We start from the raw sequence: 20,503 nt of genomic DNA on the forward strand, positions 1-20,503 counted from the left end.
CTCAGATATATATATACATATTATATACTCAGATATATATTATACATGCAATATACTCAGATATATATATACTTAAATACTTAAATATTATATATATAAGTGCGTGCGTGTGTGTGCGTGCTCCGATCGGCCGCTGCTCGCCGCGTCCGGCTAAAAGTAAAAGCTTGGCACTATAAATAAACGGCGACTCTGTCGACCAATCGCGAGGCGTGTTGTGTGTCAAGTGTAACGCGCTCGTCTTCCTATGTGAAACAGTGACGAGTCCTGTTCAATCCGGTGAAGTCCTGCGAAGTCAGCTGCCGCGCCGCCCTCCAGACAGTTCAGGTTGAACATTTTTTCTCATTATTTTTTTATTGTTGTTGTGGTTAATAATATTATATTTTCTTTTCGTCGGCTATTATATACGATATTTTTATCTTAGAATCTTATAATTTTTTTGTCGTCTCCATTCTCTCCGTTTGTATAATGCAATATTATTATTCTTTACATTTGCCCTCGTACCTACATAATAACATAATATTATTATAATAATTTATGTCATTTGTAACGACACCGTAAATTTAGAAACTCCCGACGACACTAAGTAATATAATATTGTTATTTTTGATATAAATGTATACTATTAAATCTCTGTCTATAGTAATAGTAATGATATATTACCTCGACCCCGTTGCCCTTTCCTAAGCGATGGACTCACATGCGCGCATTAATTATTGTCATAATAACATGGTGATGGCAGTCGTTTGAGAACTTAACACTTTTGTTAACTTGCTGTAAAATATCCCAACGGCATAGCAAGTCGAAATGATATTTTGTCAACGGAAATCGCAATCCGACGGTGTAACTTATGACGGTGTAATAAAGTCGATCGCGCGAAACTTCCGCAAAATACGACACGACTACGTTATTATACCTATTTAAATTTTATATTTTATTATAAATATCAATCGCACGACCGTAAGTTCGCCACACTAACACCGGGTATTTTATTGATGATTTCAGATTATTTTTATTTACTCGAAAAGCACAAAACAACCCGTCAACCATGGCCGACGATGAAGTGAGTTCGGACTCGCGCTGGGTCCTCTGCCGACGTTCATTTTTTTTATCGACGCTAATCTCTGTTTCTCTCGCAGGCTAAGAAAGCAAAACAGGCGGAAATCGACCGCAAGAGGGCCGAAGTGCGCAAGCGTATGGAAGAGGCGTCCAAGGCCAAGAAGGCCAAGAAGGGTTTCATGACCCCAGACAGAAAGAAGAAACTCCGTGTAAGTACTATACTCGATTATTATTATTATTATTATTATATGATGGAATTAAGCCGGCGGTGTTGAACATTATATTAATATAATTTTCGGAGTCTTTGGGATTTAATTTTAATTCTCGTTCGCTAATCTATTATTGTGACTGGATCGCGTGTGTGTGTGTGCAGCTGTTGTTGAGAAAAAAGGCGGCCGAAGAGTTGAAGAAAGAACAAGAACGCAAAGCTGCCGAACGAAGGCGGATCATCGAAGAGCGGTGCGGACAACCGAAGAACATCGACGACGCCGGCGAAGGTAAACGATTACATTTTTTATCGCCATCATAAAAAAATAGGTCTTAGACGACAATCCTGCGGGATTTTCTGGCGACGGGCCGACGCACCTATACATTATTATGTACCTATTTGCACGCGTGTTCGGGACAATAACGAATACGGAGCATAATGTAACCTAAATCGTTGTCGTAACTGTTATTTTTTTTCTGTTCGCTTCCTCTCGGAACGCAAAACGGCGTTTAGATACGATCAAACGGGTGATCAAAGAGTATTACGACAGGATCACGAAATTAGAAGATCAAAAGTTCGACTTGGAATACGTCGTGAAAAAGAAAGATTTCGAGGTTAGACGGTCGTCGGTCGTTTTATACCGCTGCTTGACCATAAACAACAATACGCATATATTACCCGCTATACTGTTAAACTGTACTGTACTGTACATGGGCTTAAACGCTTTTCGAGCTTTTCGAAATTAAAATCCGACGTGCTTTTACGACGTAGGTATAGGCCTGCAGCAGCTTTCGCGTCTGCGCTTTTCGGACTTTCGACAGTAACAATGCACCGTAATATTATTGTGACGTGATGTGACGACGGTCGTACCGTTTTCTGCAGCTTTTAGTTTATAATATTTTGTCCGTCTTACGCACATCAACCTATATTATATTGGTCGTCTCGGTTTTTTTTTGGCCGGACGTCAAAGTCTTTTCGAACGCACAACTACACACAAGGGCATCTGCGGTTGACGTTTTATTTTATGCACGCGCCGCGGGCCAACGTTAACACTAACGCTTAATTAAAATAAAAACCACACTCTGTATACCGTTGCCAAAACAGGGGCAGTACAGCATATGATGGTAATATTTAATAATAATAATAATAATAATACACTACGGAGAACATTCAAACCGAACGACGGCGTAAAAATGCACATCAATAATTCTGGTTTATTTTTGAGTTTACGAATGGTGTATTACGTTATCCGTCACACGGTATCCATATGGATCACATACCGCTGCAGGTTTTGGTAGTGATTTCGGAGGCACCGAAAACCGAATGTAAAATCGTAAGACAATTCGGGCCACACCCAAATAATCGCGCGCGGTCTCCTGATGACGTCAAAAAACGGGCCCATACCATAATCATGTGTCCAGATCGCGGTGTCTTGCTTTTCTATTTTACTATCTTACAGTATTGATGTTTAGAGGAGCTTGCGGAAATCTGCGAAGAACTATGGAAACGGGTTTACACCGTAGAGGGCATAAAATTTGACTTGGAAAGGGATATCAGGATGAAAGTTTTCGAGGTAATTCGTGCAACACCCGTCACCCGCACGGCATGTCGTGACGATCGCATAGTCGGAATATTTTTCATTACAAATTCCAATACCACAAAAAATAAATAATTATATTTTCAAATCACATTAACGCCCGATAATATGTTAAGTTCTATTACCTACCGAATTATTGAAAAATAAAATGTTTTGATATTTTGTACTAATTTTTTTTGGTTTTTTGATATTAACATTTACGTTAACTATTCTTAAAATAGTGCAAATAGTGATGGTTAACATTTAACTAGTAATAAATTTTAATAACAGCTTCAGGACACTCTGTGCTTGTTTTTGATCTATATTATACAATACCAGCGATTATTATGAATCCGGTGTAACAGTAACAGACGATCAAATAGGAAAATGTCGATATTCAAAAACTTTGTACTTACCATAGGGACCTACGATATTTTTCAAATTTTCCGACCATAAGTGATAATTTATTGTGTTATACGTACGTATACTTATTATAGAACACTGGAGCAGTGGTTTTCAACCTTTATGTGTTGGCGACACAAAATATTTAGTTACTCAATTTTTCATGCAACCTTTTTGAAAACAATGTTACCACACAATACCTGCATATTTTCAATAACTATAACTATAAACCTACCGAAACTATTACTCTTAATTTATGTTTTTTATTTTTGTTACTCACATTACCTTCTTATATTAATAACATATTTTATAACAAATTGCTTGACGACCAGAGGTTGAGAGCCGCTGTTAAAGAGCTGCGGGAAATGCAGTCCGCTTAAGTATCAATATTTGAATATTATAATATTCGAACCGCACATTGTGTTGACCGATTGGTCCCAAAGGACGACGCTTGATAATATTTCAATATGTGAAACGTACCTAAATATATTAATAACGCATTAACAGTCAATAATAATCGTATTAATAATAATAATAGAACACGGAGAGCTTAATGAACCAATACGCGCGATGTTTGAATTATAAGCCTACGAAGCAATTAACTCGTCGAACAATATAATATTATTTAATCGCAGACACTCGAATGTATAGTTTAATTAAATCCGAGCCTGCGGTTCGCCCCGCAGAGATCAAAGGGCTGGGCCGTATATTATGTTTATGTCACAAGCAAATTGTATAACGAAGTTATTATTTCATCGGTAGGTTAAATGCAAAGGCTATAATATTACGATAGCGATGATTAAATCGACTTTGTGAGTTTTTTTATTCGCGAGTGCCAGCAATTATTCGCTTATTTACACCAACGAATTTTGAGGTCTAAAAATAAACGAGCTTGCATTACGCGTGCTCGGCATAGTTTAATAAGTTGTAATATTTTTGACCCGATACCATAATGTTACAGACAAAAGCATTCAACTGCATTTTTTATTTATTGTTTTATTAATCAAAAAAATTTGATAGTTACAATACTCTGATTATCTATCTATTTTAAGTAGAGCTTTAGTTAGTGATAGAGAGTGTAACAATATTATACTAAAAAATCTAAAAATAACATAAATTTACAATTATATAAATAATGTACATTATTATTAGTTATTTAAATAAAATAATTATAATATAGACAAATCAAAATTACAAGAGCAATATTAGATTTAATTTTTAAACATATTTAGTATGATAGTATATTATAATTCCTCATATTTCCGCTGAACTCACTAGTCGTATACTTATCAGTCGATTAAAGAGAGACAAAAAAACGACACGCGATATAGTAATAATATTATGTTTAACATATTTAAAAACTATATTTGTGGTGTTTTCAATACCTATCCATTAAGTAACGATTATTATTAAAACAACAACATTTTTGATTTTTGAAAACCGAAAATATATCAATATCTACCTATAAAGTACAACTATTACTATACTAACCATAATTGTTTGAAATTGCATCTGTTTATAGTAATATATTGTACTTACTGCATTATTTTGCCATATGAAATTTGTCGGATTTGTGTTGAAAAAAAAAATTGATTTTAACAAAGACTAAAATATTTTCCATCGAATGTGGTACGATTGTTTTTAAATAATATTTTTGGTATTTTTAGATCAGCGAATTGAACAGCCAAGTCAATGACTTACGAGGAAAATTGTGAGTATAAAAGAAATAACACCCGCAGTTACATTATATTTTGTTTGTGTGTTCTTTTACATTTCGTTATTATTTCTTTCAGCGTCAAACCAACATTGAAGAAGGTTTCCAAATACGAAAACAAATTCGCAAAACTCCAAAAGAAAGCGGCGGAGTTCAACTTCAGAAACCAACTGAAAGTAGTGAAGAAAAAGGAGTTCACCTTGGAAGAAGAAGACAAAGAGGTACGTAATATCATTGCGATATTATTTTGTTGATGTTAATTGACATTGTGTTAGGTATACCTATAAGCAGAGACAATTTTACATAATATTTTGTAAAACAATATTTTTGTATTAATTTTTTTTAGAAAAAACCCGATTGGTCCAAAAAGGGAGACGAAAAGAAGGTAAAGGAAGAAGTGGAATACGAGGCATAAAGACCTCGAACGAAGCTTATCATTGTGTTTCCAATGAATTGCATATTTTTACCCAGTTTTATTTATTTTCATTATTCTATGTTCTTTCAACACCAGCATGTAATTGTTATAACCAAAATATTTGTTGTCAAACATGACAGATCATAAATGTCTCATTAAACTTATTTCGTGTACAAGTTTATTAACAAACCTAAAAATATCAACCTGTGTCTTTCAACCTTTGTATGATCCCTAAAAAAAAATCACGTTGTATTCGAACCCCTTTCAATTTATATCAGTTCACAAAAAATATAAAGTTATACCTACCTAATGATTGACACCTACCCGTTCCGGTCCAGTGACTCAAACAGTGATTTTTACATGAATTTCAACATTTTTTACTGTTTTAATTATTGAATAATATTTGTACCATCGATTTAAATGTTAATACGGTTCAATGTAGTGTGAAAAAACCCTGAAATAATAGCACCTGATTTAATGAACCTACACTGTTGACGTTTCCATCATAGTGTTTATCCAAGAACATTTTTCCGACTTACACAATATAATGGAAATAATAATATTATTATGTGTAGCCTTTCAAACGTATTTACAGGAATATCTAATTTTATCAACTACCTACATAACATAATATTATAATATACATCATGCATGAATCAACACAATTTTTTATCCAACGTCAGTCCCTATCATTTTGCCTTTTTTTATGATTATATTTTATACAATATTTTCAACGTTTGCCATTTATTAGGGTTCCTTCAATACTTTGTCATGTGTTACCTACTGTGTACCCTTTTGTCTGTAACAGGTCTGTAGTTATCTACACTCAATTACCACCTAGATGGTAATTTGAAATTGGCGTCGCAGCTGTTCAGGTAAATCGAATATTTTTTTTTATATAATATAATATTTTACTTAACAGATAAAATATAGAGGTGCCTACTCGAGGGAAAATTATTTTTAGATGGTTATGATTGTTGTGAATATTATATTTAGGGTGATTATGTGAAAAATACAGAGAAAGATGTCAAACATGGTGATATGTTAATTGTTAAAAAAAAAATAAACGGAAAAATGAGTGGTTAGTGGGTGTATTTGAAACAAAAACGGTAATTCGATATCGGTTACAAAACAATAACAACCATTACCAGTCGTAGAGACACGCTTATAATAAAAAGAGAGATTTTGGAAGTTGCCTGAAATCAGACAATAGTAAGACAAAAATATGATTAATAGTGTAAAGGTCGAGCAAAAAAAGAAAAGCTAGGAGCGGTGTCATAGAGACTAGGTTTTAAGAGAGCTGGGCACACGGAAAATGTCGTGTGGAAAAATTGAAAGGTATGCGAGCGGAGCAGTAGGTACTATATATTATAGACAATGTTCGCATAATATTCTACACGGATGGCTCGAAGCCAGAATTGTATTTATTTTTCTCACATAAGTGTTTCCAATTCCCAGTGCTTACGTCATATATCATATTACTAACAAAAAAAGAGAGGAAATCGAAAAAATGTATGTCGTAGTAAATTTTCGGGTGCACGTGGTGGGGGTTACCAGATGCCGAGAAAATGTATTTTATTTTTTTAGGTCAACTACGTCTGGCGATTTATTTTAGAAAACTAAAATTATTTATTTATAAGCGCAACATTGTTTTGTCTCTATCCGTAATAGACGTAGGGAAAAAAAGTTACGCTGTATACGTATAATATACCTAAGAAGTAATATTATTTATAAAATACCCGACCTTTGCTTTTTCTCACGTGTTTGTAACGATATCATAAAACTAAATTAATAAATATGGTACCTAAACGAAAGCATGATCTATTTCAAAATAATATGATTTTCAATTATCAAGCTACTTTCTTTTTTCTAAATATTTACAGATGAAATGACGGTTATCAATAATCTCAGAGCGCAGATTTTTATGTAATTGTATACTATTTCCTTTCCACATTTTTGGATTTATGCCAAACGTCTAAATGATAAATGAAAATAGTTATTGAAGCTTATCGCATTTTTTCGCATATTACTGCATATATTTTATTGGTTATCTATTGCATATTAGTGCATATTTTGACAAATTTCAATATTTATTGAATATTGAAGCAAAAAAGTAAAAAAAAAAAATTAATTGGTATTTTGTCAAGTAGAAAATTAAAAAATAATCTTTTTAGCCTCTAAATAGTAATTTAAATAAAGAAAAGTTCAGTAAGTTGTTTAATTTGTTTTAAATTATTTTGATACCTCATAAAATTATAGACTAATAATAATAATTATTATTATCAAATTAAAATTGTGTATTTTTTTATCATAATACTTAGTTAAAATTTTTTTTCCTCGCATATTTGTTGAATATTTTCATGATTCTCACTGCATATTATATAGCTTATTTTTATACTTTTTTAATGCTCTAGTCCACGCTGTAATCATAATCAACTGGAGATTATAGAATTTAATTACCTGCTCGATTTCACATAGTTTGATTAAAATACATCAGGCACTATTTTTCTTTTAGTAGTTATATTATGGTTTGGTATGTTTATCCGGGCGGTTTGCGTTTAAGCGAGTTTTTTGAATATTGTAATGTGTTTGGGCAGCTTTTTTTTATATCCTTCGATCAATGTTCGTCATTTAATTCGTTTTATAGTAAACATTTTTTTTAACTTTAAGATCCATATTTAATAGACTATACGTAATAGCTAACACTAACACTAGGTACCTCATTGTTAAAAATACTTTTCAGAAAGGTATTTAAATTTTAAATACCTGTACTGCAATTCAAAAAAGTATTTAAATGCCTTTTCTAAAATACATATACAAATACATTCAAAAAGTATTTCAAATATTTTCAAATAGGTACTTAAAAGTTTGAATTGTTTGTCAAATATTTACAATTACCGTCGATAACAAAATGTAATAATCGTACACCGTCGACATGTGAACGATTAGCCATTTCTGGGGAAATAAATTGTCAAAGCACCCAAAACTAAAAATCTATTTTAAAAGAATTTGTATTTATATTTTTGCACTAAAAATATAATAATAAGTATTCGAAATATATATTTTAAAACACTTTTGACTAAGAGTAATTCAAATGTGTTTAAAATACAAAAAAGGTATTTAAATATTTAACAAACGAGTAAGCACTAACATTATAACGAGTTCACATTTCCATTGTTCGAGAAAAACTGATGATATTCGTGCCATAATTATTAATTTTAGGTTGTTATAATATTTTGTTTTAATCTTCACAATATTTTATGTTTTATATTTTATTTTGTATCTTACCCGGCCAAACACAATATAAGGAACTCGCCTTAACACATTGTTTTTATTGAACAGGTCAAATGGTGATTCGCCCAAACGCACGACGTTCGTAGTTTTCCACAATTTAAATTTTGACTCATCCGTTATAACTCATAACTATTAATGGTTTTACTGTATTATATCCACAAGGGGAATTCTTAAGCTATATTCATCCTATTTTTATGCTTAAATTATGCATTCAACTTCTGATTTTTGGAATACGTACGCTTGAAGACAATATTTTTGAATACTTAAGATTTGTGCGATTGTACCACTCAAGGATGAACCTGTGACAATAGAAACTTCTATTTTTCAAATAGGAACCACCATTTTTCACTTTCAATTATCTAGGAGGGATTTTTTTTGTTGAGAATTTTGATGTATCTAAATCAACATTCGAAAGAGTAGTTTTTGAGTTCTATAACTTTGTTTAAGTACCTACTAAGGACAATATGTCTATAGTAATGGGTTAAGTAGATATGGGAGCTTAGATGATTTGAAAATTAAAGTACCTAATTATTATTGATCTAATAATATAAATAGATTAAAAATGGTCCGTAATATTATATTATAATATAATTTTATAATAAATAGGTACTATAATATCTAATATAAAGTTTATATTTTTGTAAACCTATTTTTAACGTTTATTATTCTTAGTATAAACGTTTTAATAACTCAGAAATTACTCATTAGAAGTTTGTTTTTGATCGATCAAAATTTTCTAAAAAATATCTGATAAATAATATTTTGTAGTAAAAATGGAGGATCCATGTTTGAAAAATAGAAGTTCGTATCACCACGAGATACTCCTTAGTCCTTACGCAGTATGTACAAAAAATATCAGAAATTTAAAAATGTGGTTTATTGGTATACTTACGTACAAATTCTAAATATCAGACTTTGATTAAAATATGTTCTATTAAAGAGAAAAATTGGGGCGACCATGCATAAAAAATCAATTTATTGTAGGTAGGTACCTAATGGTCAGAGACAACCAATATGCTTAAAGTAGTGCTCAGAATACATGGTATTAAATTATAGCAGTAACACTTTTTGAAACGTTGAATACTTAAATGATTTTTAAATAGGTAGTTTAAAAGTAGGTACCTACCCTGCAGGGGTATATATTTTGTAATTTAAAATACTATGCAATATGTACCTATTACAATATTATTTTTAATATTAATGCTTTAATCGCATCTGTTTTATACCGCGTAGAGTTATTCTATAGGAACGTTAAAGACATTTTCTTAAAACAAGAAAAGTTAAAAAAACACGATAAAACAAGATAGGTATACATAGGTATGTGTAATTCTAATGGGCTAAATGACATCCTCCTCGATATAACTTTGTAAAAATAAATGAGTTTTCTTATACGCCTTCGGTGCAGTGTCTAATATTATGGTTAAGATGGGTGTGGCAAGAGAGAAATAATCGGTTAAATCATATCAAAGGTAAGTGCACGTCCGTCTGAGGTGATAAAAAGAAATATTTTACGCATAATCGGGATTTATTTTTTTCTTTTACCATAGGCGAACAGTTATATAATTATAAGTAACGTTTGAAACTGAATTTTAAGATAGATTTACATACTCTAAATGTGCGTTGGTAAAAAATTACGTTTCTCACGTCGTCTGTTCATGAAATCAAATAGGGCGAAGGAGAAGACGGCGACGGTACCGAAGACGAAAAGACCGACGACGGTTTGACCACCGAAGGCGAATCGGTCGCGGGCGATCTAACGGACGCGACGGAAGACGCGCAGAGCGACAACGAGATACTCGAACCAGAACCCGTGGTTGAACCCGAACCAGAACCACAACCACCCTCCCCGGCACCAGAAGGTAAATTTCAATAAAATCTAATAATAATGGTTCAATGTGAATATTAATCAAATTATTTGTTTGTTTTATGCCAGAACTTTGGGCATATCTCAAGGACACCGTGTGCTCGAATAACCCGCTTAGCGTCGACGACCTAGTTGACAAACTCATGACTGCCGTCACGGCCATACCACAACCCCTACTGAACTCTGTGGTCAAAGACACTATCAAAAAACAAAAATCAATTGACGAAGGTATTGAAAACTTTATAATAATACTATAATTACACTAGGCAGGTCCGGATTGGTTGGGCGAGCTACCGAGAAAATCTTAAAGTTTGGGCCGGTCGCGTGAGTGTGAGTCAAAATAAATTCATATTCAAAAGACGATTGGCCACCCATAAGCTCATAATAGTTATAGACATAATTTTAGTCCACTGAAGAGGTAAATGGGCAGCTTACAAGTGAAAATCTCAAAGGACCGATACATACCAATCCGAACCTGCCACTATAGGTGTGACCGTGGATAAAAGCGAGACTGAGCGATAGTCAATGAAGTTGCTATATTATATTTGATATATTTTTTTTTCGTGGTCATCAATTAAATACTCAGTATTTTTAACTGGCTCATTACGTTCTGAGGATATCGTCTTTGGATATTTGTTTGGTGGCCTATGTTATCATCTTGTCGACCTCTATATTATGATGATTACAATACTATGATGTTATATAAATGAAAAAAATATAATACAATATTTATCTTTTTTTTACGATTTTAAACATATTAGGTTTCCGGTAGATCACTAAATAATTATTATATCCAATTATAATACCTATTATGTTCGCGGGGTGAATAAATTAGTTTTAAATAAAAAAAAAGTGAGCACCTAATTAGGGTTTTTTCTTTTGCACCGCGGCATACTCTCATTTTGAGATCCGGCACCACTGGCCTTGGAACAACCGTCTAACAGTATGAATTTGAGTTTCTGGTGCGTTGTGGAACGAAAAAACTCTACTACGCGTACTCCTACTAGTTCTGTGATAGTTTGACAAACCACATGTTGAAACAGACTTATCGTAGTTGCCAGTATGGTAAAACGACTAAAATTGAACCTAAAAATAATATATTATTATTATGTTTTTCACGCGCACAGGAATCGAAGGTGGTCCCCCGGCCGAAGGTGATCCCGCAGCACCCACTGACCCAGCTGACCCTGCAGCACCCGCTGACCCTGCCGATCCGGCGGCGCCCGCCGACCCTGCAGCTGAAACAGCCGCACCGACCGACCCAGCCACTGAAGCGGCGGCACCGACTGACCCGGCCACCGCGGCGACGGAACCAGCGGATCCGGCCGCAGCTGCACCGGCTGAAGTGGCGGAAGCACCACCGGCTGAAGGTGAACAACCACCGGCGGCCACCGAGGAAGTTAAACCGGAAGAAGCGCCCGCCGCTGAGGCCGCGCCCGACGCAGCGCCAGCAGCGGAAAGTGTACCGGAACCAGCAGCAACAGGTGATTGCACAATAAAGGTGGTGGTCTGATTCCGGTCAGACTCAGTGGCGACTCCAGAGGGCTCCCAATCGAAGCTCGTATTTCTAAAAATTGTATATTCCTAAAAACAAGATAACAAAAAAAACCATATTATACTATCGGAAGTTAACTGAAAATTGTGACTTGTCCCCCCATCAAGTCTCTGTTGTCGCCCCTGGACTTAGATTAACAGATCAATATATTATTAACGTTGATACCTATTTCTATACAGTGGGGTAGCATGAAACAAGGAGTTGGAGTCCCCTATAAACACTTAAATTATATTATTAAATGGCTACTACAATGCTATAGGCATTAACGAGCTAAAAGGTTTATTTTATTTTAACTTTTTTACTTTGTTAGTTATTTTGGGGTTTTGGTAAAATGTTACTACAATAGTTTAACTTAATTGTTTTTTGATCAACCTGAAACCACTGAGTTAAATACTTAAATTTTCATTTCAAAATGTTAAATTATAATTAATTTTGTTTTTGACTTTATTTTATTGCATTTTGATTTTCTTTTCAATCAAAAAATATTTTGGGTAATGTTTGGTGTGAAATGTGAATTGTTTTTTTTTTGTAACAAAAACTCCAATAACGTACTATATTGTAATAATACTATAAACAAATACTAATAGGATAGTTTTGAATTGGTAACAAAATAAAATAGGCTATTCTTATGAACAAAACAAAAAAGTATGTTTTTAACTAGAAAATTTTACATTTTCTTATCATCGCATATTTATTTATTTATTTATCGAAAATAAGAATACTGGGCCCCACCGATACACTCGCTTGGGGGCCTAGCAGTATAATCTATAACTTATACAATATAAATTAGTTAGGTAACAATTTATACTGTCTGAAAAAATTCTTTGGATAAATCTGGATAAAAATTATTTTATTACAATCTCTCAAGATGAATTGACATTATTGTTACTGAATTTATTTACATTACTAAAACCTGTGAAATCAGTAATTAGCCAATGTGTTATACATTTATGAAAATTATTGAGGTTTGAGTTAAATAATTCTACCGGCAACATATGTTTACAATTTTAGTTCCTGCCGTTTAAAATTGTATTTCAGTAGGTAGTCGTTTAATTGTTTACGTTTCTTATAAAATATTTTTTTGCAAATCTTATATTAACATAATATCGTTTAGATTGGTTAAGTAGTTTATGTTATTTTAGATAAATTACCTCGACTTTGTAATAGATTTTTCTAACTGTTAGTACATACATATTGTTGAACAAGTCAGCAGCGTGTGCTGTGTAAACCGTATTATTGTATTAACTTATCATAACTGAGTTCGATGAAATCATTAATCTGCCCTATCTCTATCGTTTTGTAAATAACGATGCTAAAATTTAACAAAAAAAAACCCATACATATTTTATAACTCATTATATGATAAATTCTTATAAGGTAGCCTACCTAATTTAATTTGAAAGTGTGACATAAACACAGCACGCAACTCGAAATTTTCCAATTCAAAGAAAATGTATGTATTAATTGCATATATATACCTACCTAGTGGGAATTAGGTAATTTTTACATATTATTCTAAGCGTTAGGTACCCGAAATCGGTTAGAAGATAAAAATATATATTATACCCAGCCCAAAAATATTTAAAAAAATTACTAAAATGATAATAATTGTTTTACTAAAAACTTAAAAATGTATTGAAAACATTAACTTTATAAACTTAAAAACTTAAAAATGGACTTGTCTGTTTTTCGTTTGATTAAAAAAATCAATAGGAGGATGTCTGCGCATTGTTGGGTTTCTCTCTCCCACCCATATACGCGCAACATAGACAAAAGTTTTTGTCACAAAACGCGTTTACGCAGTCTGAGTAGAACTCGCTCAATTTGGGCTATAGAGTAAAAATACCTATTTTAAAATAAAAACATGACAATATTTCGAAGAGCAAAATGGTGCGCTTTTTTCATTATTCCGAATATAACACACTCAATATATTGTTTAGAAATAACGACCATTTCGAATATTTTATTTTTAATAAACGCACCATTTTGTTCTAATATTTCAATTTGGCAATAGGTATTTTTATTCTAAAACCAAAATTAAATGAGTTCAGACTGTGTTAACGCGTTTTGTGAATGTTGTGCTTGGGTGAGAAGGTGAAAACAAACAGTGCGCTGACATCAAGTTGCCCAGCATTGTAAATATAGTGATGCTAAAAACTTCACCAAAAAAAAATTTTAAAATACCTTTAAGATAATAACCTTAATAATTCATTGTTTAACTAAGCACTTACAAAATATGTATTCAAAACGATAACACCATAAACTTTAAAATTTAAAAATGAACATGTGGATCCTTCGTTTGATGAATAAAATGAATATTTTCTAGGTTTATGTAATGATAAATAGTACTATACCCCCCTCCCAAAATTGGACGTTCCCTGAGGCCCTAGGGCCATGTTTTCGGCTTAAATACGCCACTGTTTCCATATAAATCACTGTAAAAATACGCTATAACAACTATAACCAGTATAGAGATACGATGCTTTTCCACACGGCGCACACACTTTCGTGTATAATTGTAAATAACGGACGTGAAAAGCAGTATAAGCGTAGTAATGTTGTATGATAAATCATGTATAAACCCCTCGAGGTGAATAAGAATATAATGATATGTAAAACATAACTTATACCTAAGTCATTTCACATTGAATTGAAGTATTGGCGGAGAAAACATACAACAACAGAATACAAATCGTTTCCTCGCTCCGAATCCAAATAATCACATGGGTAACATCCATCATTATCCATCATAGAATATAGCGTATACCTAGAGATGTTAAAATACGATATATTTTTATTTTTATAATACTCATATAATACCAGTGTTATAGAACCTTGCAGGTACCATAAATTATGAAAAAATGCAATTTTGTGTTCATGAACACAGGTTTATACACTATATTTTATATTATGACCAATTTTAAAATGCCTCAATAATTTAAGAAAACATTCTAAAAACCACAATAATACAAGAATTACCTTAGAGTAAATTAATATTACTGTCGTGCTACCAATCCTGTTGTTACTCTAATATTGACTAGAAACAATGTTCGTTTTAAATATTGTAGGTACAACTCGCATTAAATTATATTTTTAAATATAAAATTAATTTTCTAATTATATTATTATATATTTATTTCTTTTAACACAATCTATAAAATAATTATATATCATGTGTATAATACCTCGTATTATAGTCGTATAATACAGTTTTATACCACTGCAGTTGTAGTATATAATACATTATACAAACTCACATCAGTGGCATATACCTAATACAAAATTATCTATACCTAAATACTTATAACGATTATTTAATCTACAAATACTTTTAACATTAATATTCACAAAATTATTATAATATTTTTGCTAAAATCGTTTAACGGTTATAACTCATACTATCCAAGCATTTGTCATAGTTGTTAACAAATTATACATTTTCATTAAAATAGGTACTTACCAAAATATAAAGGTCACCAAATAATTATTTTTAAATTGTATAATATGCAATTGTAGCTATATTATTGCGGTGTTGTATTAAAATACGTTTAAAAACCGGGAATTTAGCACGCTTGCAGAGAGAGCTTTCCTAACTTGTTTATATTGTATATCTAATAATATCTAAATGGGAAGTTAAAAAATCAAAATAATATATTTATCTATTACCTATATGCTTACATATTTTCCAACGTACGAGTACAGCACATAAAGCTGATTTAATCATTCGCTAAAAAATGTTAATAATATTATATTTATGATAGAAAACCATTATTCAGAACGTGTGTATTGTGAACCTAATTATTAATTTGTTTATATTTATTTTTCAGCTTAAAAAAGACAATGCAAAAACCAGAGCCATTCGATCGTGCATTCTGAATATTTTATACTTAACATCGTCAAATACAATCAGCGTTATTTTACTATTGTATTCTTACAATTTTTTTAAATTACCCATATTGGATACTTATAAATTATAATGCATTCAAATTGTTTTCCGTATTAAAATAAAATACCTAATGATCTGAGTTTTACTGATTTTTTATGTGAAACTATTTATAAAATGTCTAGGTACCTATATGTGATATAACACCAAAATATTCGAATGTCTGCGCGATTGGATGTTTTCTAGCGAAACGGCAAAACATACCAAGCAATATTCTCAAATAATAGGTCAAATAAAATATGCAAAGTTCTAATAATATTATGTATCCGATGTATGTAAATATCCGGAACCCAGATATACTTACCTAACCTAATATACTTAAATCTAATTACAATTCACTACATCAATATTTTTGGAACATATATATAGCTACGTGAAAAAGCATAAATTATATAAACTTATCAATATTTTTATCCTTGAAATTAAAAATATTGTAGTAGTATATTACTAGGGCTGTGAATTTAATAAAAAAAAACCCTTAAACGTGCACTTAAAACCCCGTAAAGTTCAGTATAAGATGCTCTGAATATGCAAAACAGGAGATTGAACTTATTGAGAGTTTTAATTGACGGAACCATTAGAAATATTGAACAAAATGTAAAAAAATGATCCAATATTATAAGGCCTTAAATGTATCCCTATCAGGCCAAAAAAAGAGTTAATAAAATCAACAATGTCTAAAAATACAAAAATTTCAAAACAAATAATTATATATGTCCTCATTCATACATTATTTTCAAGTTTAACTTACTGTTTTACAGTATATGAGCTTAAAACAATGCGTCTCTTGTAATACCTATAATTTTATTTCCTCCCCATTTATTGAAGAATTATTTTGGTTCAAAATAAATACTTTAAATATATGCTATAAATATTAGGCACTTGTAATAAGATTGTAATAACTAAAAGAATACTTGTATAAGTTATTATTAGAGGACAGATTTTTAGCACTAAAAAGTATCAAAAATAATATGCAACTAATATGAAAGGAAAACATTTTTTAATAATATAATTAATATTATAATAAAAAAGAATGGACAAATTTTATTTTATGACTGTTATTGTTAGTTTATTTTTTATGAAGTATTAAATGATATATGCAAATAAAACAACCTATTATTAGGTAGGTGTCTATACTGAATGAACATATCTTTATTTCTACACTATATTTAGAGCTTAAAAATTATTTTTGGGGTTTCTACTTGAATAATGATTATTTTATACCTTTTTTCAATTTTAACTTCAATATGCAATAAATATTGAAATTTATTAAAATATGCACGAACATGCAATAACCGTTACCTGACTAATATACAATAATGCAATGTATACATGATTAATATACAATGCAAAAAAAAATGTCATGAGCTTCAAACTGGGTATATTATAATAAAATTCGTAAACATAACTGACAAACATCCAAAATTTTGAAAAGGAAATAATATACAACTACGTACAAACCCGTGCTCTAGTTATACAATGTTGTAATATAATAATATAACTATATTATAATGTAATAATATTAGTTTATTATTGGCAAATTCCGAACCTTAATAGAAAAGAAAAAAATTGAATTAATCGTCCTCGGGTTAGCACACAAGTTCCTGGTGGCCATAAAGAGGAACCTATAAAAAGTTAAACAATAATATTCCAGGATGCTATCAATACATCAATGACCTCAACAAATATAACATCCCACCAAACATATATTAGAATCAAACACTGAAAATATCACAAATATCAAATATGTTAACCTTTATAAGAAAAACAGACTTATAATATAAATAGGTATATACAATTTAGCAAACGTAGCTATACAATAATACATATTACCGCATGTATCGTATGTACCTATTTAATGAACATTACTATGAATTTATGATTATTATATTAATACGATTGTTAACTTTGTATCTTGCTAACTTTTATAATATTATGTGCCTACTTATACTATGATTTAAATTAAAAAACTAATAACCTTCGTTGTTGACATTTTTTAGTTCAATAAAAAATAAATAAATAAATTATACACGTACTACTAACTAATGAACTATTTATATTGAAATCGATCCGTGTTCAAGTTACAGAATACCGAATACAATATTATCTGTGACACATCTCAGCTAAATTTTAAAACACTACCAGCTGTCACATACTCATAATAATATTATACGTTATGTGTGGACGAAAAATGTTTCGTTAACTCTTGGTCTTATTATTCTCTTTAGAAAAATACATGTAATATAGACTTGTATGAAATAAGTAATAACATAGATATCATAGGTACCTACTATGATATAAGTATAATATAGATATTATGGATTTAATTGAAAAATGCACAATATTACCTATGTTGATCCAAGTATCTGTGTACAACTAACAAGGGCAATCTATTGGTCAGTGGATACATAATTAAACATTTAAAAACTTTTTAAGAGTTAAAACAATCGATGGAATTCGTGGCAAGGTCATTGAAATTGGTAGAGCAACCGATTTGTTAAACATTTATGTATGCAACATAATATTATTATAGAATCAATCTGCACGAATAATTATTATTTTGATAAATATAGAAGTCAGTTAAAGTTGTTGCAAATGGTGAGTGAATGGAAAATGGTCAAATATGTGATTACCTACATGATACCGTATTGATTTATTCACAGATTATTTTATTTAATAGCAAGATTCCGGATGTACTTAGAGAAACTAAAATATTTACATTAATTTAATTTTTTTTTTTAATTATAAAGATAAACCCTCGGCATCAATGCCATTGGTAATTTAATTTGACTTGACATATTATTATAATATTATAGTGTTTTTAAAAAATTTCTCTGTTAAAATACTTATATAATATATATGGATATACCTTTACCTACTTTATGGTAATATAATAATATAAGCTTGCTAATTATTAAAGTGAAACTTTTTTACGGAGGGTACAACGCCAAAAAATATGTAGCGAAATCATGCTCACGACACGACATTTCCATGACGAAAAAATAAAATAAAATATAAATCCGATTATTATTATTATCTATTTAGATAGGTATTTAATAGTTAGTGTTGAACAGTCAGACGGAGTGTAGTTTTAGTATATTATATACTGTAAGTTAATTACATTTATAATAATTATGTATAATACTTAATCATGACGTATATAATAATAATTATAAATATCGAAACGATTGCACGTTATAATAACATATTATTATATTTTTAATACACTACTGGTACAATATCAAATAGTTCCAACGGTAATTTGATTTTAACTTGAAACTTAAAAAAAAAATAATGTCCAAGATTAACCTATAATGAAATGCGAGCAAATAAAATAAATAGAATCAAACAAATAAATCTAAACTTGAATCTAAAATTTTTCATTTTTGAAAAGGCTGTATATCACTAAAAACTACGAAAGAAGTATCACTTCATGCGCAAACATGGTTTATTATAATGAGAATGAGAGAAATTACAAGCATTTAAAATAAATAATCAGAATGGATAAAATATTATGTATGACTGTTTCCAAAGTTGAGTTATAAATTATGTCAACATAACATTATTATCGCTTGCCAACTAATAGTTTTATATTAATTTATTACACCTAAGTCATTTCGCCCGCCAGAATACCAGATAGGCAACCTAAAATACACCAAATGTTCAACGTAACATATAATGTGACGTGTTTATATAATGTTAATTATTATGGTTCTACCAGAACCAACTGTTGGGTAGCTCAACATCAAATATTCAACCGACGATCATAACTGATATTTTCTATAATAGTCGTAAAAACTAGCTAACATCTCGAGTATTTCATCATTACAAATTTAAAATACCTACATAATATTATGACATTTATAAGCTGAAAATGATAAAATAGAACACCGCCAACAATTTTTAAGACATCATATAACGAACTATAAATACATTTTACAGTGAAAAAACGAATTTTGATTAAATACAATTTTTTGTTTAACGAAATATTTTTAGAATCACGATCAAGTCAGATCTAGATTTATTAAATTATATTTAACAAATTATTGACGATTGAGGTTTCGTATTCGAACTATGAAAGTATTGCTGTGTTAAAATTATTAAATTATATTGTATTTTGAGTAGGCATATTAAAGTAATTATAATTTTAAAAAAAAATCCTTGCAAATAATATAATATAAAAACTAATAAGTAATAACAATATTATAAAAACCTTGGAAGTCACTCTGCTATATAGTAGGTTAGAAAACTGTGCTAGATATATTTTAATTATATATGAATTTATGCCCTAAAAATTTAAAAAAAAAAAGGTGGGTAAGTGGATTTCGCTCTGCTGTACAGTAGGTTACAAGTGGGTCACTGTATAATGGATGGTATTAAATTTGAATTCAATGATATAATATCATTGTATAAGAAAAACGATTCTGAGCGGAGACGGTATGTCAGTCTAGGTATAAGACATAATATTATATTATA

General features: G+C 30.7%; 2 protein-coding genes across 2 annotated transcripts; both read left to right on the forward strand.

Annotated features, from left to right (window-relative positions):
- The first annotated feature begins 254 nt into the window (after positions 1 to 254).
- On the forward strand, positions 255 to 5,629 carry LOC100164905 (troponin I). Its single transcript, NM_001326647.1, is given in 8 exon segments — positions 255 to 324; positions 1,003 to 1,060; positions 1,137 to 1,265; positions 1,430 to 1,553; positions 1,778 to 1,878; positions 4,910 to 4,953; positions 5,036 to 5,177; positions 5,303 to 5,629. Coding segments are annotated over 7 exon segments (624 nt in total). The 5' UTR covers positions 255 to 324; positions 1,003 to 1,045; the 3' UTR covers positions 5,372 to 5,629.
- Positions 5,630 to 6,026: 397 nt separating this feature from the next.
- LOC107882473 (predicted GPI-anchored protein 58) lies at positions 6,027 to 16,101 on the forward strand. Its single transcript, XM_016800835.2, has 5 exons — positions 6,027 to 6,246; positions 10,335 to 10,524; positions 10,599 to 10,757; positions 11,657 to 12,013; positions 15,912 to 16,101. Exons 3-5 carry the CDS (start codon positions 10,673 to 10,675, stop codon positions 15,914 to 15,916), a joined length of 447 nt encoding a protein of 148 aa, XP_016656324.1. The 5' UTR covers positions 6,027 to 6,246; positions 10,335 to 10,524; positions 10,599 to 10,672; the 3' UTR covers positions 15,917 to 16,101.
- Positions 16,102 to 20,503: the final 4,402 nt, after the last annotated feature.

The sequence above is a fragment of the Acyrthosiphon pisum genome, chromosome X (assembly GCF_005508785.2).
Source record: "Acyrthosiphon pisum isolate AL4f chromosome X, pea_aphid_22Mar2018_4r6ur, whole genome shotgun sequence".
In the NCBI taxonomy this organism is placed as follows: domain Eukaryota; kingdom Metazoa; phylum Arthropoda; class Insecta; order Hemiptera; family Aphididae; genus Acyrthosiphon; species Acyrthosiphon pisum.

Coding starts and splice junctions, on each gene's coding strand:
- LOC107882473 (XM_016800835.2), top strand. CDS start 10,673: ATGACTGCCGTCACGGCCATACCACAACCCCTACTGAACTCTGTGGTC. Junction 10,758..11,656: donor ACAAAAATCAATTGACGAAG/GTATTGAAAACT, acceptor TCACGCGCACAG/GAATCGAAGGTGGTCCCCCG.